This window comes from Anomaloglossus baeobatrachus, chromosome 1, assembly GCF_048569485.1.
Source record: "Anomaloglossus baeobatrachus isolate aAnoBae1 chromosome 1, aAnoBae1.hap1, whole genome shotgun sequence".
Classification (NCBI taxonomy): Eukaryota; Metazoa; Chordata; class Amphibia; order Anura; family Aromobatidae; genus Anomaloglossus; species Anomaloglossus baeobatrachus.
In genome coordinates this window covers 836,091,327-836,118,996 of record NC_134353.1, presented here as the reverse complement: position 1 = coordinate 836,118,996, position 27,670 = coordinate 836,091,327, and the positions used below count along the sequence as shown (strand labels likewise).

Below are 27,670 nucleotides of genomic sequence, written 5' to 3'. Positions count from 1 at the left end.
AAGTTAGAAAAGTGAGAATATTTATATATGAATAACATTAAATTATAATTTTTGGAAAGATTTATAGTTGTAAGGGTGCCTTACTATGCTGACAGTGGATTCCATTAAAGCCACGAGGACATTTGCAGACATATCCAATAAATGTATCTCCGCGATATGCTTCACTGATTTCACAGAATCCACCATTATGGCAGGGGTTCGGATGGCAAGGATCTAAAACAGAGAAGATAGCAGGTTACAATAAATCCAGTTATCAGGTCAATGGGCCAGTTTAAGACTTTTGTGATAAAAAAAATAAATAAAAAAAAAAAAAAAAAAAAAATATATATATATATATATATATATATATATATATATATATATATATATATATATATGTATATATATATATATATATATATATATATATACACTGTAAATCAGACTTCTAAACTATTTTCTTGTCAATCATAAACTGCAATAATAAAAAATGAAACTTTATTACTAGTTGAAATGATATCTGTAACGAGTCCAGTCATGTTGAATATATTGATAATATTTTTATCTGGCATTATATATATTTGCTTGCTTTGATTCCTTTACCGGCTCATGTATTGTAGACCAGGCTTGTACTGATTGTAATAATTTCAGTTCCCATTTTTTAATGGTATCTTGGTTTTGCCTTTTAGTTAGTTAGTTAGTTAGTCCTCTATACTGGTTCTGCTATCTTTTTCGCTTTAAGCCGGTAAACAGCCCCGACAAAGGTATAATGTAAAGCTCCTGGGCAACAATGGAATCTTTATAACAGGACCCCTACCCAATTATCTGATGCCCATCACAATACTTCTGCCTTCTTTTGAGTCTCAGGATCATATCCGTGAATGGCCTCTTATTCTTCTAGACCTGTAGACCGCTGACCTCAGATTTGATACAAAATTTCTATACATCTTGGACAACTCAGAATTTATTTATTTTAGGTGGATATGCTCAAAGTGCCATAGCACTTTAGACAACATTATCATAGCCATAGATTATGATTGGTCTCGCTATGTAATATTGGTGTCAAGCTTCCACTAGGGGGTGCAGGGACTCAGTGGAGATTGAACTCTAAAGTGCACTAATACAAAAACCCACCAGAGGTTGCTAGCACAAGAGTAAGGGGTACTTTGCACACTACGACATTGCAGCTGCGATGTCGGTTGGGTCAAATCAAAAGTGACGCACATCTGGCATTGCTGTCGATATCGGAGTGTGTAAATAGTTTTTGATACGATTAACGAGCGCAAAAGCGTCGAAATCATATCATCGGTGTAGCGTCGGTCATTTCCATAATTTCGGAAGGACCGATGTTACGATGTTGTTCCTCGTTCCTGCGGCAGCACACATCGCTGTGTGTGAAGCCGCAGGAGCGAGGAACATCTCCTACCTGCGTCCTGCGGCTCACGCCGGCTATGCGGAAGGAAGGACGTGGGCGGGATGTTTACGTCCCGCTCATCTCTGCCCCTCTGCTTCTATTGGCCGCTTGCCGTGTGACGTCGCTGTGACACCGCACGACCCGCCCCCTAAGTAAGGAGGCGGTTCGCCAGCCAGAGCGACGTCGCAGGGCAGGTAAGTCCGTGTGAAGCTGCCGTAGCGATAATGTTCGCTACAGCAGCTACAACACAATATCGTATGTGCGACGGGGGCGGGGACTATCGCAGCTCGGCATCGCTAGCATCGGCTTGCGATGTCGTAGTGTGCAAAGTACCCCTAAGAGTAGTCAGACAAGCCAAAGTCAAATCAAGATGTCACGTAAATACAGGGGCATGAGCAAGCCAATGTTAGATGGAAGTAGGGGGGTCAGAAGCCAAGAAATCACGTAAGGAGCCAAGGAGGAGCAGAGCCCTAGTTAGAGGATGATACTGGGGTCAGATGCCGGGAGAGGTTGTCAGTACAAAGGTGGGGGTGGAGGCAGAGACATGGGACCAGGGTCAGGTAGACAGAGCGGACAGAAAGTACGCAGGGAACGGAAGTCAGGGAGCGGTAAGCTGGGTAGGGGGACTGATCAGAGCTAACTCATAGGAACTAGTGCGCACACTGTAAAGCAGAGCTATTACTGGCGATGTCCCGGAGGAGTCCACACCATAATAAAGCGGCAAGAGTCCCGGAACAAAGCACAACCAAACAGACCTGACTTAACCCTGTCACAGCCAAGCAATAGTAATGACACTTGGGGTCTGAAATGCAATTTTAAATATTTAGAGTGGCATATTTACTGAAATAACATGTACAGAACAACCAAGATTGAGCAATACATAAAGAGGACCAATAGAACCTATTGTAGATTTATAAAAACATAAATTAATTAAAAAAAAAATTTGCACTCTTAGAAAATGGCACTAATTTGTCATTAAAAAGTCTTAATTATATTAAACAATAAAAAGTTACTAATAATTAAATAAACCACAAACAAGAAAGAGAAAGAAATAAATCTCCAAGGCACAGAGAACTTGCATTATTTCCCATTGTAATGGGCTTTTCAGCTGTCATCCAAGGTATTGAAGTATTTCCTTGGACTTCATGTATATACAGTTTATTTTTATACTGTGTGCCGGCTGAAATATCACATAAAAGTGGATTAAGAGAAATCATAATGTCGGCAGAACAGACTACACAATAGTAAAGCTCATTATGTACTTTCAGAGTTTCTAACGGGGTTGAGGAGAGACTATGAATGAAAAATGCATCAGTGCGTTCTATATAGAGTTACCACTAATGCCAGCTTATTGTTCTTGCACAACATTAGGTATTTATGCTGAACAGTTCCGACAGGTGTCTCCATTCAACGGTATATAGATGTCAGATGTAGACATGCAGCTTATTACACGGTGATGGCAACGGCCAAAAGTAATGCTTTATTTTTAAAAAGTGAGCTCCTTTTCTAAAGTCGCAACCTTGATTTCTATATACATGCAAATTATGATCAACCATTATAAAACACAATCATTCAATATGTGTATCATGGATATTATAGCTTGAAATCACAAACAGACAAGGTTCTATGTATTTTTTTAAGGTAACAGAGCTTTGGTTTTCAGATCTTTCAATGGTCACTCTATTTATAACATTGCATAAATCAAAGGCACCAGAAAATATTCATTATCCACTTATGACCATTTCTACTGACCCCTAACTCTTCAATTCACCAATTAATCTGCAAATTCTCAAAAATCTGCCTTGATCAAGTAAAGTTGTGTGTCCACGCTGTGTTTTTTCATGTTTTTTTCTTGCAGATTTTAATCAATACTGCAAGGAGAATTGCATCCCACCAAAGTCTATGGGAATCCTCAATTGATGTGCACATGTTGCTGATTTTTCCTTGCAGATTTTGGTGTAGAAAAAGCTGCAGCATGTCAATTCTTTCTGTTTTTTCCTGCCTTTGATATAATCTACTGCAGTGGTTGATCACTGCTAATTATTAGATCTGTCAGAGCTGCACTCACAGCACTGACACTTCACCTCACACACAATGCATCCAACATGGTCTGTGAGGCTATCCATAGCTCAGTAACCTGGGATCATCATGGTGATGACCCAAGGTTGCCAAAGAAGCGATCGGATGCCCGTGATCGCTTTACAGGGACCCAATCACCAGGGAGAAGTAAGCAATTCCTCACCATGCCTCCTGAATGTTGTGATCATCATTGATCACAGCATGTAGGGAGTTAAACTGCCAGGAGTAAGGTGGGCACCGCTCCGGGCAGTGAAAGCTGGGTTCTGGCTGTAACATCAACCGGCGACTCAGCGGCGATCACGTGGGTACAGCACAGGAACCCCCGTGATCGCCATGACGTGATAAAACACATGAAGAAAAGCATGAGAAAAAAACGTGAAAATGCAATAAAAAATGTGCGCTTTTCTGCAGCTTTTTTCCAGCCAAAACATACAGTTTTATGTGTAGAAAATCTGCACACAAATCTGCGATGTGGGCACATAGCCTAAGGCCTCTTGAACATATCCATTTTTTTCCATCAGTCACCATCCGTTCTGTGACTGATGTGACGGATCCGTTGCAGATTGTGTTAAAATTGATGAGACGGATCCTGTAAAAAAACGGATCCGTCGTAGCACTTTTTTTTTATGCCAAAGGTAAGTTGGTATTATAAACCTATGAGAGGGAGAGGGAGAGGGATCCGTCATTTGACGCATTGCGACGGATCCTGCGCCCATAGGATTCCATTATAACAAACAACGGATGCCGACGGAATCGTCGACGTCCACTTTAGCGACGCACACAAAAATCATTCATGTGGACATTGGCTCCATCGGCCAGACAAAGATTTTTCGACAGATCCACTGCACGATGGATGCAACGTAAGGCCATCTGTTGCGATCTGTCGCTAATAGAAGTCAATGAGAAAAAAAACGGATCAAGCGCTAGATCCGTTTGTTTCACAAAACAACAGATTGCGACTGAGGGCAAAAAACGGATGTGTGAAAGAGACCTAAGGGTGCCGTCACACTAAACGATGTACCAGCGATTCCGACCACGATACGACCTGGTCAGGATCACTGGTACATTGCTACAGGGTCGCTAGTGAGCTGTCAAACAGTCAGAGCTTCCCAACGACGCAGCAACGATACGGCGGTCGCTGAGACCTTGTCACAATTAAAATCTTGATTAGTGACATAGGCGTGCATCTACATTGTCTTTTCCGCGCCCCCTCTGCTCCGATTGGTGGTCGTAACTGCGTTGTGACTAGGCGGCTTTGCCTTTAGAGAAGGCAACATAATAGCGCTTCCATCCTTCTCCATCATTGTCCATCCTACAGTCCCGATGCAGAATGGACTGTATTACGATCTGCTGCTACACTCGGTCCGGGACAAGTGAATTCAGCCCTCTGAAATGTACTGCGATCTACAAGCCAGAACAGAGGATGGAAGCGGCCAATCCAAACTCAGTAGTGATCACCAATCGGAACAGAGAGGGCGTGGAAAAGAACAAAGATTCACGCCTACGTGAGTCGCGAACGAGGTCGCTGGGTAAGATGTCAAACACACCGATGCGTGCTGCCCTGCGGGAGCCCGACGACCAATAAATGAACCAGAACAGAGTGTAACGATCAGCAATTTCACAGCAGGGGCCAGATCACTGCTTAGTGTCACACACAGCGAGATCACTGATGAGGTCACTGGTACGTCACAAAACCTGTGACTCAGCAGCGATCTCGCTATGTGAGAAGTACCCCTAAGACTGCCAGATCACTGTATCATCAGATTACAACTTCCTTTTTAAGTTGATGGAGATAACAGGGGAAAAAGAGGAGAAGCAAAGCTAAACAAGGACTAAGTTAAACAAAGACTAACAACACATAAAATGTGTTGTTGGGTTCTAGCGAGCTGGATTCATGGTTATATCTGTGTGCAACAGAATAACAGAAGAAGTGGTATCCCTCATATCTCTATAAGCAGTGTATGGGAGATATCATAGCTGCTAGACTCTCTACCCACCAGCTCAGGGACAACTGAAAATTAGAGATATGGCCTGCAAAGGGGAAAGCTAAACAATCCAGGATTCAAGTATATAATGAATAGAAATAGTGCTATTTTATATGTATACAGATATGACAGCTAACTCTAAAACGTCTAAAATATGAAATGACAGAGATATAGATGAATAATATGCTAATAATTATGAAACCTTTTATTTTGTTCATTAAAGGGAACCTGTCAGCAGAAATTTTGCACTAAACTTAAAACATTCCCCTTCTGCAGCTCCTGGGCTGCATTCTAGCAAGGTTCCTATTGTTATTGGGCCCCCTTTTGGGCCAAAATAAATACTTTATAAAGTGGTACCTTTTCCTATGCAAATATTGTTAATCGTACACGGGGGCGGGCTGTCTGGTGTCCGTTATCCTGCCTCCTGCTGCTTTACGCTGTCCCCCATTGCTGAATTTCATACTTCAGGATGCCGCCCAGTGCGCCTGAGGTCTCGCGCATGCGCCATGCCACTCTAGCGGGACTGCACTGTGCACAGTGTGACCGCTGGTGACGTGTTGCACAGGTGTGAGATTATGGGTGGCACTGTGATTTTCATCAGCAAGTACCCGCCTATAATCTCGTGCCCGCGCTTTCCCCTCGGACTCCACCGTTCTGCGCAAGCGCTGGCCAGATGAATCCACGTCACCTCTTACTAAGATGGGAAAGAGGTGACGTGGGGTCATATGGCCACCGCTTGCGCAGAACGGTGGAGGCAGAGGGGAAAGCGCGGGCACAAGATTATGGGCAGGTACTTGCTGATGAAATCACAGCGCCGCCCATAATCTCACGCCTGCGCAACACATCACCAGCGGTCACACTATACACAGTGCACAGTCCCGCTAGAGTGGCATGGCGCATGCGCGAGACCTCAGGTGCACTGGGCGACATCCTGAAGTATGAAATTGAGCAATGGGGGACGGCGTAAAGATGCAGGAGGCAGGATAACGGACACCAAACAGCCCGCCCCCGTGTACGATGAACAAGATTTGCATAGGAAAAGGTATTACTTTATAAAGTATTTATTTTGGTCTAAAAAAGGGCACAATAACTATAGGAACCTTGCTAGAATACAGCCCAGGAGCTACAGAATGGGACTCTTTTAGGTTTAGTGCAAAATTTCTGCTCACAGGTTCCCTTTAAATAGTAGAAAATAAGATTAAAATTAGCAGGTTTGCTTGTAAATATTTTGATCCTCCATGGCTGCAATCTAAGGGTATGTTAATTAATGTATTTATTACCACATCAATCAGATATGTCACTGAGGTCCCATGGAGGGGATTCAGGTAGCCGGGGCTTGAGAAATTGCCATTTGATAATGTCACAGCAACCTCTGTTTGACTACTGAAAAGACATCTTTGTGAATATTTCTCAGACTATGTGTTCCTGAGACAAAATGCCTAAACCACCAAACACAAATCATTCAGATACAAATGTCATTTTCAATGTCCCATAAGTCTTCATTAAAAATCTGACCTAAGTCTGTTAAGGTTTTCAGTGATACGGTTGTCTCGAGGTATGAGAACTATTGCATTACCTTCAATCCACTGCTACGTACTGAGAAACAGGATCCAGAAGTATGATCTGAAACGCAGCGAAATGGAAACAATTCCCATTGTTGACTTTAGACCCCCTTAAAAACTAAGAGGCATCTTGCTGTAAAGTGCTGTTTACACTGACAAATCTATGTATTCAGATGGAATTTTAGCCTCATTCAACCCATTATTCGTTGTTCAAATTCTGCACTAAACATCGGGGTCATTGCAATATGGAGTCAGAAGATACTCATGTGATAGGATAAAATGGTAAACCCAAGATGTAGTTGTTAAGCATTAAGTTCACTTGATTAAGTGTTCGTTTAGATTGGCATATTAAACATCTCGGTACTGTCCAAAAGCAAAACTGGTGGCATACTGACAGCACACTGACTCCCGCAAGTCAATGTGGTAGTTCACTTAAACATTTTGTGATATGATCACTGGTAAAGTGCAAGAGGGGAGGTATGTGTCGCCGACACTACTAAAATCAGTGATGTGAACCCGGATGTAATGCTCCAGCATACTAGGTGCTGAGAGGGTTAAATTGCTTTCAACTGGGCCAGATTTTTGTGAACAGCTAAAGAGATGGGTGGGACGGCTGTTCACCATATCTCCACACCGAGGTGTGGTCCAAGAGGTAAAAGCCAGGCCTCTGGACTCACTCTTTGTTCTGTGTTTTTCTGTGTTGGAGGAAGCAGTTCCTCCCCTCTGTGAATGGTGTGGAACCCCAAACTTTAGTGGGCTGAACCCGCAGTGTATGGACTTGATTCATGAGGTTTTGTTTTCTTTTATGCCGGTAAGGCTGTTTTTTTTCTTTCATTTTGTTCAGGCTGGTTTATGGAGCTAATAAACCAGCTGAAATTTAAACCGAGAAGCATTCCTGTGTCTACCTCATACTGCAGCTGAGTGAGTTGATCTACCACAATTTTTACACATGGACCGTTGGTCTTCAAAAAAAACAGATTTCATAAAGGCTACCATTACAGATGAGGGAACCCGAGGTTCGGTGTTCATTGCCCGTATTGAACACACTTTTGCCACAATTCAGTGTTCAGGTTTGGAAAACGGGTGCTTTACGTATATGCAAACCACTCGCTTGAGCATCGCTGTGCTCGGGGACGCTTTGTGACCGTCCCTGTGCGAGCTGCTTGCAGAATTTGAATGGCTCACGCTGGTGGTAATAACAGCATGATCAAAACAGCATGTGCACCCCCCAAAAAATGGAACAACCCCAACCTACCTGCCCCGGAAGTGTTCTGTATATGGCTGGAGACCCGAACTACCTACTAGTGACTTCAAATAAAGTTCAGGTCAAGTCCATGCCCAAACCGAACTTTAAAAAAAATCCAGCTGCAACCACCAAACCAAAATTCCATGTAACATAGTAACAAAGTTTGTAAGGCGGAAGGAAGACATTATGTCCATCTAGTTCAGCCTATTTTTAGTGCAGATGTTCTGCAGTGTTGAACCAGGGGAAGGTAAAAACCCACAGAGTAGGATCCAATTTTCTTCATAGGGAAAAATATTTTTTCCCGACTCCTAATCTGGGTCAACTATCTACTTGTAATATTATGTTATTCATAACCTTCTATACTGTTGCTATCAAGAAAAGCATCCATTCCTCTCTTAAATTCATTCAGTGAGTTGGCCATCACCACTTCCCCAGGAAGAGAGTTCCAGAGCCTCACTGCTCTTACCATGAAGAACCCTCTTCTATTCTGATGTAGAAATGTTCTTTCCTCCAATCGAAGAGAATGCCCCCTTGTTCTTGTTACAATCCTTGGTACAAACAGATCATGGGAGAGATCTCTGTATTGCCCTCTGATATACTTGTACGTATTTATTAGGTCTCCTCTAAGTCTTCTCTTTTCTAGAGTAAATAGACCTAATTTTGATAACCTTTCTGGGTATTCTGATGCACCCACTCCACTTATTATTTTACTTGCCTGACTCTGAACCCTTTCAAGTTCAGTAATGTCTTTCTTGAGCACCGGCGCCCAAAATTGCACACAATACTACAAGTGTGGTCTGACGAGTGATTTGTACAGAGGGAGATTGATGTTTTCATCTCGTGCCCCCAGACTTCTTCTAATGCATCCTATCAACCTATTTGCTTTGGTGGCAGCTGCCTGACACTGGGCACTCCAATCTCCAATGTAGCTTCTTATTGACTAAGATGCCGAAGTCTTTTTCCATGTCTGATTTCCCCAGCAGTTTCCCATTTAGTAAGTAATCGTAGCATCTGTTTCTCCTTCCCATGTGCATAACCTTACACTTATCAGTGATAAACCTCATTTTCCATTCTTCAGCCCAATTCTCCAATTTACTCAAATCAATCTGTAGTTGCAAATTGTCCTACTTTGTGTTAACTACCTTAAATAGTTTTGTATCATCTGCAAATACTGATATTTTACTCTGTAAACCATCCACCAGATCATTAATAAATATATTAAAAAGTAGGGGGCCCAATACAGACCCCTGTGGCACCCCACTAGTAACCCTGGCCCAATCTGAGTATGTGCCATTAATAACCACTAATGGGTTCGCTTAACTCTAGTTACTATCCATACATCATGCATTTACCATGGATCCATTACAATTATTGACATATGAAACTCTACTTGGTCTTTTATTATATATGAAATTATTCATGTAACTACTAGATGCCTTATACATTTGTAAAACGGTCATCTGTTTTTCAGGATGAAAAAAGTACAAATTTGCATATTTTCGACTGTCTAAGACATAATTTTTGAAGCAAGTGCCTAGGATGTGTATGATATAATGTGATGAGGACAATATTCTTGGTTTTGGAGTAGGATTAAAATGGTTTTCCCCTTTACAAAGTTCATTTTAAAGTTGGTTTTAATCAGATTTAAACAGATCTTGGAATAATAATAATTTCCACAATTGGATGCTATATAAAATGTTCATGGGCTGAGATAATGTTAAATATGTGTCTCTGCTGTGTACTGTGTAATGGTCGTGTCTCACTGTACAGGGACATCGTGCAGGAACACTCAAAGTATGCCACTGTAGGGTAATGAATAGGTTTCTAAAAATCACAAAACTAATTTGCCAAAATCATTATATAGGCGGTCAATGCGGCTATCTGGAGAAAACGGACCATGTCCATAGCATAACTCTAATGAGTGGTGAGAACCTACCATGGGATATCCTCTTTACATAAGTCATAAGGTCAGGACACAAGTTTGTGAGACATTGACCTAAAGATTTAACCTTTGCGATAGAGCTCCAACAGTTTTGTGAACACAAGACTCAAGAGACAAGATATCTTCAGATTACATATCTTTACTGTATTTTAAACCCTGTCCTTCATTTCAGTATATATGGAAGCACTGATACATTACAGTTTACATCATTTTTCAATGTTCCATCTAACTACCAAAAAGACTCAGAAAGATCTACAGCATGGAAGTTTACTTTGGGAACCTAATTACCAAGATTTTCTTGTATTAAAAAACCCCCAAAGGTTTATCTATATCAAAACTGGGCACCTATCCAAAATCTCATTTCAATAGATACATCTCGGGCTGCTGCATTATAAAAATGGTCAGATTATTAAATGTATGGAACCAAAATCTGAAAGACAATAAAGTCTATTAGATCTAATACATGACATACAGTACATATCAAATTGCTGTAAGTTTCTAATTCTAGAAATTGTAGAGACATTCTTTGAAGCCTCATATAAACTGGATGTATCAGTGAAAAAAACAGTTCTATCTATCTACCGTGTTTTTCCAAAAATAAGCCCTCCCACAAAAATAAGCCCTAGCAGGGATTTTCAGCATTTTCTGAGCAAGACATAAATATAAGCCCTCCCTCGAAAATAAATCCTAGTCGCGGTTCAATAATGAAGTGTCCATGCAGCTAAAAAGGTTACAGATACTGCAGGACACTTCATTATAGACAGCGGGCACCCCGCAATCACTCACCCGACGCTGAGCGGCAGGACCTGCAGTGATCGCACCCCCACACACATCAGCTCTCACACACACACATCTGATCTCACACACACATCCGATCTCACACACACACAATCAGATCACACACAGAAACATCCGATCTCACACACACACACAATCAGATCACACACACAAACATCGGATCACACACATCTCACCATACACATACTCACCACAACCAACGACACCGATTTCTTCTAGCCGGCAGCATCCTGGGAGGCAGTACAGTGGAACACAAGAATGCTTGCTTACAGACCTGCGCGCCAGACACGTGACTTCCTCCCATCATTCCCTGCGGCCAGAAGTGTTCTGTAATGAGTGTTTGTGTGTGTGTCTGTGTGTGTCAGCATCAGTCAGGTTGTGTGTCAGCATCAGTCAGTGTATTTGTCAGCGTCAGCCAGTGTGTGTGTGTGTCAGTGTGTGTCAGTGTCAGCCAGTTTGTGTGTCAGCATCAGTCAGTGTGTGTGTCAGCATCAGTCACTGTGTGTGTCAGTGTGTGTGTCAGCGGCAATCAGTGTGTGTGTGTGTGTGTTAGTCAGTGTGTGTCAGTCAGTGTGTGTGACAGCGGCAATCAGTGTGTGTGTCAGCGGCAGTCAGTGTGTGTGTGTGGCAGTCAGTGTGTGCGTGTGTGTGTCAGTCAGTGTGTCAGTCAGTGTGTGTGTCAGCATCAGTGTCAGCAACAGTCAGTCAGCCAGCCAGAAACAGGGGAGGACGGTGTGCAGCACCCACAGGTGATCACAGGGAGGACCTAGGAGCCACGCACATGTCCGGGTCTGGTAAGTATCAGTCTCCTGGAAAGTAGGGGGTCTGCTTTTTTGGGGGGTAAACTTACAACCAACCATGTTTCTCCAAAAATAAGACCTCATCCAAAAATATGCCCTAGTGATTTTTTGGGGGACAAAAAAAGTGTAAGGCCTCTGTCACACGTTTGTTCCTCTGGTACATGTATGGATAGTTTTCTCACGTACCGGAGACACGGGAACACGTTGACATATGTTTTCCTATAGTTTCGGGCACACGTATGTATTTTTGAACAGAATGTGTGTCCGTTCTGTACCTACGTGTGCCCGTGTGCTCCATACGCCGACATGTCCATTTTTCTCCGGCATCACGGGTGTCACATGGAACGCAAACGTGTCACACGTAACACACACGGACCACACGGATGTGTTTCGTGTGACATGCACCGGAGAAAAGACATGTGTCTCTAAAAAAAAAAAAAAACCTTTACTCACCTTCTCCAGCCCTCCTGTCTCTGCCGCTGCTGTCACTTGCTGCCGGCCGCCGCTCATTATGCCCATTTAATAATCACTTCACTGCAGTCGGAAGTAGCATTAGCGGAGAATCGGCAGGACCGGAGACCACAGATCAGCACCACGGACAGCGACGCCAGGGACAGGTGAGCACAAAGTTCCCGTTCTCCGTGTGTTATCATGGATAACACACGGAGAACACACGTAGGCCATACACACAGCACACCAAGGGCAATCCGCACCTCTGACACGTCCATGAAAAACGTGCGTGTTTTTCAGGGACGTGTGAAAGAGGCCTAAGAAAGTGTCTTAGTTTTGGAAAAACACGGTATCTATCTATCTATCTATCTATCTGTTTATCTATTGATAGATATTGTAAATTTTATATTAATATTGATTCTTTTACTGATACAGTGCTCTTGTTTTTATGAAAGTCGTTCAGACAGCTGTCTGTTGACCGATTGGCCAAAATTTTGTCCGGTTGACATCTATCTAATGTGTATGGTCATCTATATTTCCACATGATATATATTTCTTGCGTATTAGCTTTCTTAAAGCTACATCTGTATCACATTTTGTGACTACATTGCAATATGTGGCATGCAAAGTGTTGAGATTTGTAAATTGCAGAAGACCACAGCACCTACATTGGTAATGACTGCTCAGCAAATGTTGGTTTCATTGTATAATTACAGATCTATGAATAATGAAAGTGTTTTAAGCTGAAGCAACTTGCAAAATGAAGCGCCTGACATCTCAGCTTGGTTTTCAGATGCACTGTTGTTTATCCTTAGATAAAATGCAGATGCAACATGCAGGCATTATGAGAACACATAGACTGAGTCTTTGGAGAATCAAATGATTTCTACTGGGCACTACCTTTGAAACAATTATGTGACCCTAATATAATAAGGCCCCAAAGTCTAACAGGAAACTTTATGATCTCTACTTCTCTATAATATTGAGGTCAACAGATCCATTCCTTAGACCTGGCATCCCCAATCTGTAGCTCGGGAGCCACATGTGGCTCGTGGGACTGTGATTTGTGGCTCATGGCTGTTTTCAAGCTTAGTGCATAAGCACCAGATCGAACACACATGGGAGTAAGGTTGGAACTCCTAGATCTTGCTATACTGCCTCGGTGTGATTTCTGTGGAAAAGCTTTGGCTATCATTATACTGGTAATGGGGTACCTGGGTATCATTACTATGAGGGGGCAGGAGCTGGATGTTGCTCGTAACTTTCTCTCAGAGCTGTATGTGGCTCGCAACCCTCTCTCAGACATGAATGTGGCTCTTAAGGATGCTTTACACGGTGCAACATCGCTAGCGATATATTGTCGGGGTCACGTCGTTAGTGACGCAAATCCGTCGCCGGTAGCGACATCACAGCGTGTGACACCAAGGAGCGACTATCAATGATCGCAAAATCGTTCAAGTGATCGGTGTGTCGTGTGACACATTGCTCCTTTCCTTAATGTCGTTGCTGCACACAGGTACAATGTTGTTCGTCGTTCCTGCGGCACCAAAAATCGCTATGTGTGACACCGCAGGAACGACGAACATTTCTTTACCTGCGTCCATCGGCAATGAGGAAATAAGGAGGTGGGTGGGATGTTACGTCCCGCTCATCTCCGCCCCTCCGTTTCTATTGGCCGGCCGCTTAGTGACACCGCAGTGACGTCGCTATGATGCCGAACGCACCTCCCCCTTGTGGGAGGGATTGTTCGGCAGTCACAGCGACGTCGCTGACAAGGTATTTGCGTGTGATGCTGCCGTAGCGATAATGTTCGCTACGGCAGAGAGCCCCAAATGTCGCACGAACGACGGGGGCGTTTGACATCACTAGCAATCACTAGCGATGTCGCAGCGTGTAAAGCACCCTTTATGGGCAGAAAGGTTGGGGACCCCTGCCATAGACAATACAATTCTATCCAACAGTATATGAGCCATAATTCTTGTAGCCAACCTCCCACCATAGATGTCAAAATAAATAATAAATCAGGGATCATAATCATGTAGCAATATACTTTATGAGCTAAAATTATTATTGTAGTCAACAGGTTTGTTGGTTTCAAAAAGAAAATTTGTAATTACTAGCGATGGGCAAGGGCTAAAATGCTCGAGTGTTCGGTCCTCAAGTCAAGAAGGTCAGATGCTCTGAAAGGGCTCAACTTCAGTAACGAGTATAATGGAAATCACTGATTGGGCAGTTCAGCTCTCCATCCACATACAGCCAGCCATAAAGAGAACATTTCCAGTGGGAGGGTAGTGTTCCTATATCCAAAAATGTTCCATTTGTCCACCAGGAGAGAATATTAGATGCTGCAAATGGCTCATACTGAGGTGCCTGCCCATCAATCAGTGAAGGGAGCTGTCTTTTTGTGTTCTTGTTTCATGGACTACATTTCCAAGCACCCGCAATACTCGGCTAAGCAACGCGAATACCCAAGCACCCCGATGCTTGATCAAGTACCGAGCAGTGCGAACTATGCTCACTTATCACTAGTAATTGATATATTGCCTTTATTGATTATACAAAATGTTCAGGTCCTCAACAACGATTCCATTGCCTCATCTGCTTTTTTTCTGCTTTTTTTTCCAATGAATACAGAAGACAACAGCAAGAAGGATAAATGCAGTAGATGAAAACGCGATCCACAGATGAGAAAGTCATTTATAGTACTGATTCCACATATCAACCACTCTCACATTTTCAATGCAATGAATAATGCATATCTTTATTTTGAGATTATTAGTGTAACAAAAATAATCTATGTACATTCTATGAGAATGAAGGGCGATGTAACGACTCTGATGGAACATGACGTTCTAGTAAATATTTAAAAATGAATTTTTCCAGTGTTTAGTTAATTAGTTGTTCTTGAAATGCAAATTTCAAGGATGATTACTGTAAAACAGAAATTTTATGAGAAACAGAGAGACATACTTAATGGTTAAGAGATGTGTTAACATGGAATGTGATACATTTTTGCCTATTGATACATTGACAACAGTCATTTCAATAACACCTCACATAAATATATGTTTCTGACACTTGGCAACCTGTCACTGGCATCACTGGTCACCATAATGTACATGACTAAAAATGGCAGATACCTGTGAGATGTGTAAAATAACTTGAAGGGATGGCACACTACTCCGAAGACCCTCAATCAGCATGTTTTTCCCCAGTAACAACACTTATACTCACCTTCGGTGCCAGTGCCATTCCAGCGGTGTAGGAATTTGCTCTCCAGGGGATCGCATCACATTGTTACGGCATGTGAGCCCTGCACACATTCAGCATCAGCTTCCTTCTCCCCAATTCCAGATGAGTCAAACATCAAGAGAAAGTCAGGGCTGCTCGCTTCTTCTTGATGTGTGATATGTCCAAAGGAGGGTCGATTGAAGCCAGCGCTGATTGGATGCGGGGCTAATGCGATGTAACAATGTTACCAAACACTCCAATTAAGAAGGGGTTGTCTGAGAAGTAAACAACCCCTTTAAAAGGAAGACAAAAATGTAAATCTTCTAAAACCTTTTTGATAGTCTTAACTAAAAATAATGTATTGATAGATCTTATACATACTTGTGGAACTTCATAGTATCATAGTATATCATAGTATAGTATAGTGATTTTCTGGATTTTTGGAAGGATTCTGTCTGTCACAGTTGAAGTGTACCTGTGCAGCCCCGGCGCAGACCAGGGTGCTCGGATCCGGGGTGGTCGTGGCTCGAGGGGTCCAGACCCAGGCTCGACAAACACTCCGATCCTTGAAAGGGGATTATTTACAGGGGAGACGTTTGTGACGCCACCTGCGGGTTGCGGTAATGGGAGCACCGCCACTGCTGGAAGGAGTACCGGGTCAGATGGTGTGGAGCAGCAAGGTGTCAGTCCCTCCGCAGGTAGGGAAGGCCCCGGCCTCTGGGGTTTTGGTGGATTTGGGAAGGCAGGGTGCATGGATCAGGGTACTCACTGTGGTAGTAGTGGTGTTGGATGAGGTTTATAAAGTAGACACACACACTGTAGGTAAACCAAAGTCTCTGTGTACTGTTGTCACTGCGGGGAGCCAGTCCAGGTATCCGCTCCCACCGGTGTCACTTAATAATCCGGAGCCTGCCTCCATGCACAATTTGTGGTCTGTTTGTGGCCCCTTGGCTTGAAGCTGTTAGGGCCCCGCTCACTATGTTTAGTGTAGCTGTGCTCTTGAGGGCTGGCACTTGGGACTTCAGTGGGCTGCCTTTGGCTGGAAAGCCCTGTCCCCTGTGTTGTGCTGATGCCTTCAATCTCTGAGCTCTCAGGGAAGTTCTTGAAGATACTCTCCCTCCCACGTTAATTATCAGGACGTTGAATCGGTTCCTGACCTAGGGTCCTGTACCCCGTCGTGCTCGGTACCGGTCCGGTTATTGGGCTTTCTGGTGCCGACAGTCCTCCAAGACTACATCTGTCACACCCCTGTCCAAAGTCCCTGCAACTGGTCCCCGACTCCTCTGGTCCCGGACCACCGTCTGCAACCCAACCTTGGTCTAGCTCCCCGGGAGCTACCAATCCAGTTCCTCACACTTTGAGGGCTCTCACTGAACTAACATTGTCCCTCCCACCAGTCCCTCACAGATCACTAGAACAAGCAGGGAAAGCATTCAGCCTCAATAAAAACATCTCTGCAGCTGGTGTTCAGTTGTGGAGGAAAGCAGTAAAGAAGTGAATGTCTGATCATCCTGTTTTACAATCGGCACCTGGACCTCCATTGATAGAAACTTTTGATTTTTCACTATGATATGTCAAAAGTTTTAAAGAAATGATAAATACATTTTAGTTTTGGAGCAGAATGTGCCGCTGTTGTAACTGGCTGCTATGCTCCGATTTGGATGCCATACTTTTCTTTTTCTGGCTGCAGTCCTTCATTACATTTTTAAAGCTGGCTCAACAAGCTGCATGTATGATGATAAATTATTACACAAATAGCATTCCCATTTTGATGACTGGTTCTGCGGCCGGCCCAATGCATTTCCTCCAATGATTTCTGTTCTTATAACCCTAGCAGTAAATTACTGAAATAAATAATCCATAATGCCCATATATTTGACATTTCACCATAAATGAATATGTTTTAAGATATAAATATTAATACACAGATTCTTCTATTATTCTTACATATTCTTCAGTACTAAATATTTAACCATTTTACCCAAGGCATTTTCTACAAGACTAGACTGCAGATATAAGTACATTAGTGCAATAATACAAAAATCACATTTACATAAAGAATATTATTTATCTCTGCAGAATCTATTACCTATTTTTTCCTTCTGTGCAGCCCTACTTGTTGCAACATTTTAAGGCGGCATGGCAGACCATTGAAGTTACCTTCCAGGTTAGAACTATTTGTTTAATGGGAACCAACCAGCAGGATTTTCATATATAAAGTAAAGCTAGATCTATACTGGCGCTAGGATGCTGAATATATCATACCTTTTGCTCTGAGACTGGATGTTTTCTTTCAGAAATATGTGCAAGTAAAGTCCCAGCAATGCACTGCTATTTGATTGACAGGTGCAACAAGAAGGGACTATGTGGCTCAGGTCTTGCTATCTATTTCCACCCCTGTCTGCTTTCCTGGCCTTCCTGGCCTTCCTGTCCCTGTCGGTGTCACAGGCATTAATTCCGGCACGTGCGCAGTATCATTTCTACAGTAAGTATTGTGTGGTCTTTAGGATGTGGTCTGTTGTGGTCCCGTGCGCTCCTGCGGTCATAACGAGAGCAGAGGATATGAGGGTGCATGTGCCGCACTCACATAGCTCATACAACAGTCCAATGGAGGAAGACAAAGTGTTCACAAAGATGGCGCCGGAGATAGCGCTATGTGCAAGCGCCAACTCCGACACTATCTTACTGAACTACGGGGCATGCGTTGGATTTAATGTCTATGATGGTGACAGGAGGGAACTGCGTCCATATGTACGTTACTCATATATTCCCTGTATATATGTATTTGTAAGTTTCAGTTACTGCATGTAAATAAGATATTCAGTGTCATGCACATGTTACATCCGCTAGGCTGCAATTCTCCTGTAGTTCAATCCTTTACTCTATGCAGCCATGAATATGATAGCAGCCTATCAGCATCCCACTCATGCAGAGAGACAATGTTTCAACCCTGTTGATTTAATTTTGAGGGACTCTGTCGGCACAGAACGACTGTTCACATCAAGTACAGGCTCTCGATGCATCATGGCGGCCATATACCTTCCCACCTGCTTGTTTTCCCTCAATCTGCCCTCTTCTCTGACTCTATGAAGCCAGAGCTGGTAATTCAAGAAGAGGTGAGGGTGAAGATTGATCGAAAACAAGCAGTTGGTAAGGTGCACCTAAATGTCTGGCCGTCATGATGCATGAGCACCTGTACTTGGTTTGAACAGTCATCATGTGATGACAGAGTCTCTTTAATTAATTAATTCACAGCAATCACATATAATAGTAGTAAACTGGAGAGGACTCATTGACTTCTAACAGAAAGTTTTCTACGTAAGTGCTATGACTTGGGCAGTGAGGAGGTGAGAGGAGATGAGCTGTAAATAAGTAATCTTTATTTTTATATAGCGCTAACATAATCCACAGCACTTTACATACATCAGCAACACTGTCCCAGTTGGGGCTCACAATCTAAATTCCGTATAAGTATGTCTTTGGAGTGTGGGAGGAAACCGGAGAACCCAGAGGAAACCCACACCAACATTGGGCGAACATACAAACTCTTTTCAGATCTTATCCTTGGTGGGATTGAACCCAGGACCCCAGCGCTGCAAGACTGAAGACTACAGTGCTAACCACTGAGCCACTGTGCCGCCCCCTGTTGCTGTAGCCATAGCATCTTGTGAATGCTGTATTTTGAATGATTTCTAAGGACATTTTACCTTTCATTTTAACCCTGCTTGTGATTTTAAGGATCTTCTGTAAAATCTGCTGAAAACCGATCACTACAAAGTAAGGAATCTTGGTCTATTCTGTAGTCGCTGAGATCTCCTATCAAGGGCCTCTCTCCAAGCCAAATCATACTATCTATCTTTCACTAATGAGAGGCAAAAATCCCTTAACATGTCTGCGAATAAGAGTGTCTAAGAGTGTCTTGGTTTGGCTTTTTATCCTATGTCATGTGGCAATACTATATAAGGGTGATAATAACTTTTCGAATTGCTACATGAAACACTAGCGCTAGTCAATAGCGGTTTAGTCCTCTGCCTTTCTGTTTTTCCATATTTACATTTCTAGAGGATCATTACATAGCCTAGAGGTAGAGGACTTCTTATGCTGACTTGGTGCTCTCCACAAGATAAAACTTTATTCCTCAGAAACCATTTCAAACATAGATGATGCCAAGAAAAAGTCGAAAGAATATCTCCAGCACCTCTAAACCAAAGACTGGTCTCTAATGACGCTCCCTTTAAGCAGGGCTTATTGCAAGTACAATTGTGATACTTAACCCACCGTGATTGGAATAATCGGCTCAACTAACGTACAACGCACCCATAAGTGAACCTATATTTAAAGTGAAATATATGAACTGTGCAAATATTCTCTTGCTTTTAACTTAATATAATAAACTGTGTTTTAAATCTCCAATAAAATGCACTCGGGATCAATACTACAGTAATCTTTAAATAACTCCTCACACAAAGAGAACAGCCATGTCTAATCAATAATAATGAGTGCCTGAATTAAATACTATGCTTTGAAAGCATATTTGTGCCTGCGTATGTGAATAGTGTCAAGAAGATTAATCTCTCCCTAAAAGTAATGGGTCTGTTCACTTCAATGACTTTTAAATTATACTGTAACATTCCTGGAGCTGATAATAGATAAGCATTCTTTGCATAATATTACACATTTACACATGAATTACCATACAATAATTATCGAGTAGCTAACACTTTGGCTTCTTCAATGGTGTTGGATGGTTTAATGGATTTATAAGCAGAAGAATGTGCTCTTAATATAGAAATGTTGGTCTCTGGGTCACAGTGCGGTGGTCGTGATACCGTCATCCATACGGTAGAAGTATTACAAGCCAACGCACAACCGGCTCTTCTCCGAAAGCATGAAAAGGAAAAAAATATTTTGTATAGAATACATTAAGTGAGCATAAACTATCTGAATGATGTACAGACTGATGCATTAAAGTATAATAAAAGGTGATTAAGTTATCATAAACATGCAAATCGCCGCTCTTAATGATCACAGTCTAGTGTTATGGCTTTAATGAAAAACGACAGATGAACGATATCAATAAATAACATGAATTACTCTATAGGCAATAAATAGCTGACACATTACGGCTTTGTACAAGTTCCAAGTTGGACAGAGCTTTAAGGAGGAGCTGTCACCGAGTCAAAAGGGTCCAGATTCTGGTCTTATTTTGTACATTTTTTTTTAAATCCACCATATGGTTCCATAGTTAAGGGTATTTTATTACTGTAAAATTTTTTATGGTTTATACTAAGAGGGCGATGCTAATAGAATAATAATAAAGAGCATCCTAAAGACACGTCCCTGAGAATACTTGTCACGGTTCTCTTTCTGCTTTAAGTATTTAGTGACAGTTTTTTGGATCTCAGTCTTACTTTTCCACTGTGAGACTGCTATTTATATGGGTTTTATTTTCCTTTGGCGGGTTGATGGCAGTATTCCTTTCCAGAAAGCATAACTGGTACCAGGTCAGGTGTTTCCGGTCTGGACCACGCCCAGTCCCTTTATATATCCTCTGCTACCAGCAGAGGGGGCCGGTTATTCTTGATTCATTTGGATGCTGGTCTTGGAGCTGAAAGGAGCTGTTTGATACCCTCTGCTGAAGTTGCTGGTGTGGCCGTCCCCACCGAGGCTCCCAGGAGGCAGTCAGTGCCGAGGCTCCGAGGCAGCCGTTCCTGCAGAGGCTCCAAGGCAACCATCCGTGTCGAGACTCCGAGGCAGCCGTTCCTGCCAAGGCGCCAAGGTGGCCATCCGTGCTGAGGATCTGAGGCAGCCGTCCCTGATGAGGCTCCCAGGCAGCCGTCCCTACCGAGGCTCTTTGGTGGCCGTCCCTGCCGAGGCTCTGAGGCAGCTGTCTCTACCGAGGATCCAAGGCGGCTGTCTCTGCCGAGGCTCCAAGGCAGCCGTTCTTGCCGAGGCTCCAAAGCGTCCGTCCCTGCCGAGGCTCTTTGTCGGCTGTCCCTGCCGAGGCTCTGAGGCGGCCGTCTCTGCCGAGTATCCAAGGCGACTGTTCCTTCCGAGACTACCAGGCAGCTGCCCCTACCAATGCTCCCAGGCAGCTGTCCCTACCGAGGCTCAAAGGTGGCCATCCCCAGTCATGGTGCTCACTGCAGCAATCTGTTGTGGTGTTTTTCCCTCTCTCTCTCTTCCTTTCCCTATGTGTTGTTTTAGTGCAGTGGTGATGCTAGTGTCTTGTACCAGTTCACTTTCTAGTCAGGGACTATTCTAAGGACCTCTTAGTGTTTCAGGTTCCGGATCAGCAACAGTTGAGGAACCTATATAGGGACTGGCTGGGAGTGCAGGGTGCAGAGGCAGGTAAGTGAGAAGGTGTCCTTCCCTCTCACTAGTGTAACGTCCTGGCCTATCCGGTTGTCACAGGGTATTGTGCAATCTGCCCTTCTGCATGATATCCACCTCCTCCTTGGTTACGGGTCCCTGACCTTTGGTGTTGCTAAGAACAAGCTAATCAAAACCCTAGGAAAATGCTGAACAACACCCACCAGACACACCAGTGGACAGCCTGAAGGGAATAGGGCTGGCCACTTGGGGGGGTTGGTTAGGGGAGGTCAGGAGTGTTAGGAGACAGGTAGTTGAGTGGTGACTCTCGAGAGGAGAGGTCAGGAGCTGGGCTCCTCATTTACTAGGTGGCAGACATTGGTCTGGGCCTGCTAGGAGCTAGACCCCAGTCGCAGGGGATTGTGACAAGGGGCACGGACTGTCGAGGAGGACAGCCAGCAGCCTTGTGCCATCACTGGGCAGGGGCCAGGGCACGACAGGGTACGTGGACCCCAGGTCAGGAAGTAGCTTCAGGCATCCTGGTAATTCAACCGACGAGGACGGAAGCTTCAAGATCTGTTCTCCATCCGCTCCAAAAATCGGGGTACTAGCGCAACGAGGGGGATAGGACTTTCCCACTGCATAGTCCAGAAAATCCCAAGCGTGAACCCTGAGAGCAAGCTCACTCCGTTAGCCATACGGGTGAGCGGGACCCATTTAGTTTTAAGCTGAAAGGGACCAACTACAGAAAGAGGTGCCAAGGTCAAGGTCACAGGTTAACAAGCAAGACCAACGGGCATGGGATCCAGGTATGCTGCCTCCCTGCTGCAGTGGCATTAAGAACTTTGGTTTACCACGGTTGTCAGCGTCAGCGTTATGGGACTGAGTGAGTACGCAATTAACCCTTACCGGCCCGACGGCACCTTCCCGACACCATCACCGAGTCCCGGGGCATCCCCCCTACCTGTGGAGGGGTTAAACACCTGGCTGCCCACACCATCGCCACCGGGTACTCCCAGCCGCAGCGGTGGTACTTTACCCTTACCAAACACCACAGGTGGCGTCACAAACTTTTCACACTGTCCCCTGTACAAAGCCCTCCTTTTATTTGAGTGGCGGCACGACCCCCGGGTCCGAAGACCCCTCGAGCCACTGCGTATCCGGATCCGAGCAGCCCGGTTGCTGACGCAGGGGCGGCACACTAGCACTAGGGTGCGCCATTGTTAAAGTGTCCCCGATGTTGTCTTGTCGTAGTGTTTTCCCTGTTTAGTTGTGTTTTTGGCCTCACATCGGACATACCCTAGTCAAAACGTGACAATACTGTTAGCACCACCCATGTCATAACAAAAACATAAAATTATCACAAAATACAGTAAAAACACTCACATCTCTGGAACGGTATGAAAGATTACAAAAAATGCGAAAAACAAAGAAACAGAATACTTAGAGGACCAGCAGGAATAAAGTAAAAGTAAAATCTCTGCACTTTTCACTTGGCAACAGGGGCGAGCCTGCATTACTACCCTGCACATGTCTGCTGAACTAATAAACAGATAGGGGCAGCTAATAGGAGCAGGGATTGCATCGTTACCCACCGCCATTGGCAGCCATTAGGTTGTCATGACAGTGTGGCATCAGCTGATGACTCCTGCCACTGTCATGAATCACATCCTGTGAATGCCGGCAGAGCGCCGTCACTCAAAAGAGAGCAGCATTTCTCCTGATCAGATTGATGCCAAAGTGATTGGATACTGCAGACTTCAACTATTGAACTGAATAAAAAATGTAAAAAAAAAGTTTTAAAAATATGAAAAAATAAAAAAAAACTGAAAAGTTTAAATCACCCTTTTGCCCGCTTTATCATAATACAAAATCAATTCATCTGATCAGTAAGGGCATAGTGAGAAAAAAATTAAAAGGCCAGAATTTAATTTTTCTTGGTCGCTGCAACATTGCAATAACAGGTGGTGAAAACATCGCATCTATGCAAAAAGGGTATAATGAAAAACAACAGCTCAAGGCACAAAAATAAGCCATAACTGAGCCCCAGATCCCGAAATATGAGAATGGAAAGGGTTTTCGAAAATGGTGACAAAAGCACAATTATTTTTTTTTACAAAATTCTGAAATTTTTTTCACCAAGTAAAATTATACATGTTTGGTTTATACGAAATCATACTGACCTGGGGAATCATATACTCATAAGTAAGTTTTACCAAATAGTAAACATGGTAAATAAAAAACAAACAAGCAAAAAATAGGGCGGTTGAACTTTTTTTTGCAATTTTCTGTTTTCCAGTACAATATGGGGCAGAAAGAATTGTGTCATTCAAAGATACAACTCTTCCTGGAAAAATCAAGCCCTCAAATGGGTACACTGATGAAAAAATAGAAAAGTTATGGCTCTTGGAAGAAGGCAAGAAACAAAACTAAAATGAAAAAACGAAAATTGGTGGATGGTAAAGGCGATAATACTATACTTAGTAAGGTCTAGAAAGTTATCTATAGAATTAATGTGCACGTCAATATACATTACTTTATGATATTCACTGGGGAACAATACCTTTGTAATAATTTAGTGTATTGAGGCACCAAAGAGCAGCACACGAAGGACTTTCAACTGTATGAAATTTTTGCCAGGGGGCCCTGGCAAAACTTAGGATGGGTCTCTTTCCTATCTGAAGGTGAACCTTTCTACTGATTTATGCCGCCCTTGGCTGCCTCTGCCTTTAGGGAAAGACCTGTAAGTCAAGAAGGCAGCCATTAAAAGGTATCACAACTACAAAATTTTAATTTTGTTTCTCTCACTGAGAGCAATCAATCAAGAAGGAGTGTGGCACTAAGAGGGTATCAGGCATTGTCCTTTGGACCAGTTATCCTAGTCGCATCATCTGTGGCCGCTGTTTTGATTCATGCCACCCATTGTTTTGTGCATCAAGAGGCAGTTCACGTATTACCTTGAAAGATCAAGACAAATTCACTATATTTTTTAGTTAGCGGGGTATTCTCATCTCAGTGATTTATAAAAAGATATCCACAAATGTTCTCACCTCTCGGAACCAGGCAAACCTCAACAATATACGGTAAGTCAACAGTCCGCCATCTCATTTGTTCTTTCGATGAAGAGACTCTCGCTTACCTTGGCAAGCTTCAAAAGGAACCTGAAGACCCACCTCTTCCGACAAGCCTACAACCTACCATAACCCTCAGTCTAATATAACGCTGCACAAACAGCTCTACCCTCACCTACTGTATACTCACCTATCCCTTGTAGACTGTGAGCCCTTGCGGGCAGGGACCTTTATCCTCCTGTACCAGTCTGTGCCTTGTATTGTTTATGATTATTGTACTTGTCCCTATTATGTATACCCCTTTCACATGTAAAGCGCCATGGAATAAATGGCGCTATAATAATAATAATAATAATAATAATAATAACAATAATAATAATCTGCGTAATCACACTATTGACTCCTTAGTACTCTGCTCATATTTGCAATAATACTATGCAACTCACAGTGTATACACAGCTTTAGCCTCTTGATATATCAAAATAAGCTTCCATAAGAAAGCACCATTTGTGCATCCATGCAGAATACATATTGATACTGATTTTTGGTTTGAGCCCTCAACCTAATAAATTTCCACAAACCATATATTTGCTTAGTTCAACATTATTATAGAACATATCCTTTTTCATACCACAGGCTCTAGTCATCCTCTGCAGATATCTCTACCGTTCATGCGCCGTCTTACACAGTAAGCATATTGACAGACATGTCTAACACGACCCTTCATCCTGGCCTTGAACATGTATTGTTGTATCACCGTGATTCCTTTCACACACATGAGATGCAGTAATCAGAACAATGAAGCTAGGAAGTCATAATATTCATTATCGAAGGCATTACAATAAAGGGATAAATAAGTAACTAATGTAAGTTTATATACCTTTTTGGATAGCTCTGATTTGGATGTGGTCCATATGTATTTACCGGTAGTGTTTTACTGGTTTTGCTATATTTTCCCTAATTATAGGGTCTTTTTTGCTATCATTTAGCTGGGCTTAGGAATTAGGGTCTAGATGGGGGGGCCAGATATGGCAATGTTATTTTATTAGCACCATATAGCTTCTATTTGAAGGATTCATTGTGCACGGCTTTTACATCAATAGCTGTGTGTTACAACCTATTACTTTTGGTGCATTTCTTTGTATTGTGAATAAGGATCTCTGTGCTAGTTCTCCATCATGGGTTCAGACATGGGGTATTTTGTGATAGTCCATTTGACTTTTTAATTGTTTTTAATTAATCACTTTCTTGTGTGTTATTTTTGTGTATGCATAAACTTTTTGTACCAATAAAATGTATTTATATTTTATTCTGTCCACTGGTTGATCCTGTTTGTACAGCAATTCTTTCTCCTCAGTTTTTACAGCATGGTAATAACTTGAAATGTTGCTATTCAGCTCAACATGAATATAGTACTACCAAACGTGCATTTTTTTTAATTTGGTGAAAAAAATTTGAAGTTTGTAAAAAATCCAAATTTTGTATTGCGTTTCTCCACTTTCTGAAAGCTGTGAATTGGCTGTAAAATGGTTGTAGTACAGGCTAGGATAAGATAGGGATAGGGAATAAAAAAATGACTTATGGCGCCCCATATTTTTGATAACTAGCGCAAGTAAAGCCGACAACTATATCCTGCAACTTTCAGCCTTCAGCTTTACCTTTGCTGGTTATCAAAAATAGAGAGGTGTCTTAAATAAATAATTTAAATAATTTAAAAAAAATGGTGTCCCCCCTATGTTTGATAACCAGCCTATCTAAAGCAGACAGCTGGGGGTTGGTATTATCAGGCTGGGAAGGTCACATCCATGATTATTTGGCCTTTCCCAACCTAAAAATACCAGCCCACAGCCGCCCCAGAAGTGGCGCAACCATTAGATTTGCCAATTCTAGTGCTGTGCCAAGCTTTTCCCGACTGCCCTGGTGCGGTGGCAATCGGGATAATACTTTTTGGGTTGATGTCAGCTGTGAATTGACAGCTGGCATCAAGACCAGGGGTTAGTAATGGATAGGAATACAGCAGACCCCACAGTTACTAACCCAGCAAGTATAGAGTTAAGAAACAAACAGACAGGAAAAAATTGTTTATTTGAATAAAGACTCCCCAACTCTCCCTCATTCACCAATTTTTCACTTCAAAATAAATTCTGGAAGCTCCGACAAAATCCAAAGTGTAATATCCCATGACACCCATCAATTCCTAATGAGCTTTGGTCTGACAAATTTCTCAGAACGAGGCTCCGGAGGTCACTCCCAGTCAGCGGCAGGCAAGGAATTTCTCACAAGCAAGCACTTCTCTGTATAGAACAAGCGATTGGATAATCGCACCTTTAAGTCACCTAAAAGTACAAAAGTACTACAATACAAAGTAAAAAAAAAAGATTTTAAAAATATGAAAGAAGTAAAAAAACATAATATTTTAAATCGTCCCCCTTTTGCCCTATTTGAATATACAACAATTAAAAAAATGCACATATTTGGTATTACTGCATTCAGAAATGTATGATCTATCAAATATCAAATAAATTAACCTGATCGGTAAACAATGTAAGCAGAAAAAAAATCTAAATGCCATAATTGCAGTTCTTCGGCTGCCGCAACAATTGAAGAAATTAAAAACAGGTGATCAAAACATCATACATACAGTATGCCTAAATGATACCAATACAAACATCAGCTCAGGGTGCAAAAAACAAGCCCTCACACAGCTCCATATCCCAAAGATTGGAAATTTTACAGCTCTTGGAATTATTTTTTCACAATTTAGGTAAAACAAAACTATACATGTTTGGTATGTACGTGAT

At 42.6% G+C, this 27,670-nt stretch overlaps 1 protein-coding gene across 1 annotated transcript in view; it reads right to left on the bottom strand.

Moving 5' to 3' along the window:
- EDIL3 (EGF like repeats and discoidin domains 3) overlaps positions 1-27,670 on the bottom strand; it is a 1,135,698-nt gene that overhangs the window by 722,914 nt on the left and 385,114 nt on the right. The window contains exon 3 of the mRNA XM_075325131.1: positions 85-213. Coding sequence (XP_075181246.1) covers positions 85-213 — 129 coding nt within the window. The remainder of the gene's footprint in view (positions 1-84; positions 214-27,670) is intronic.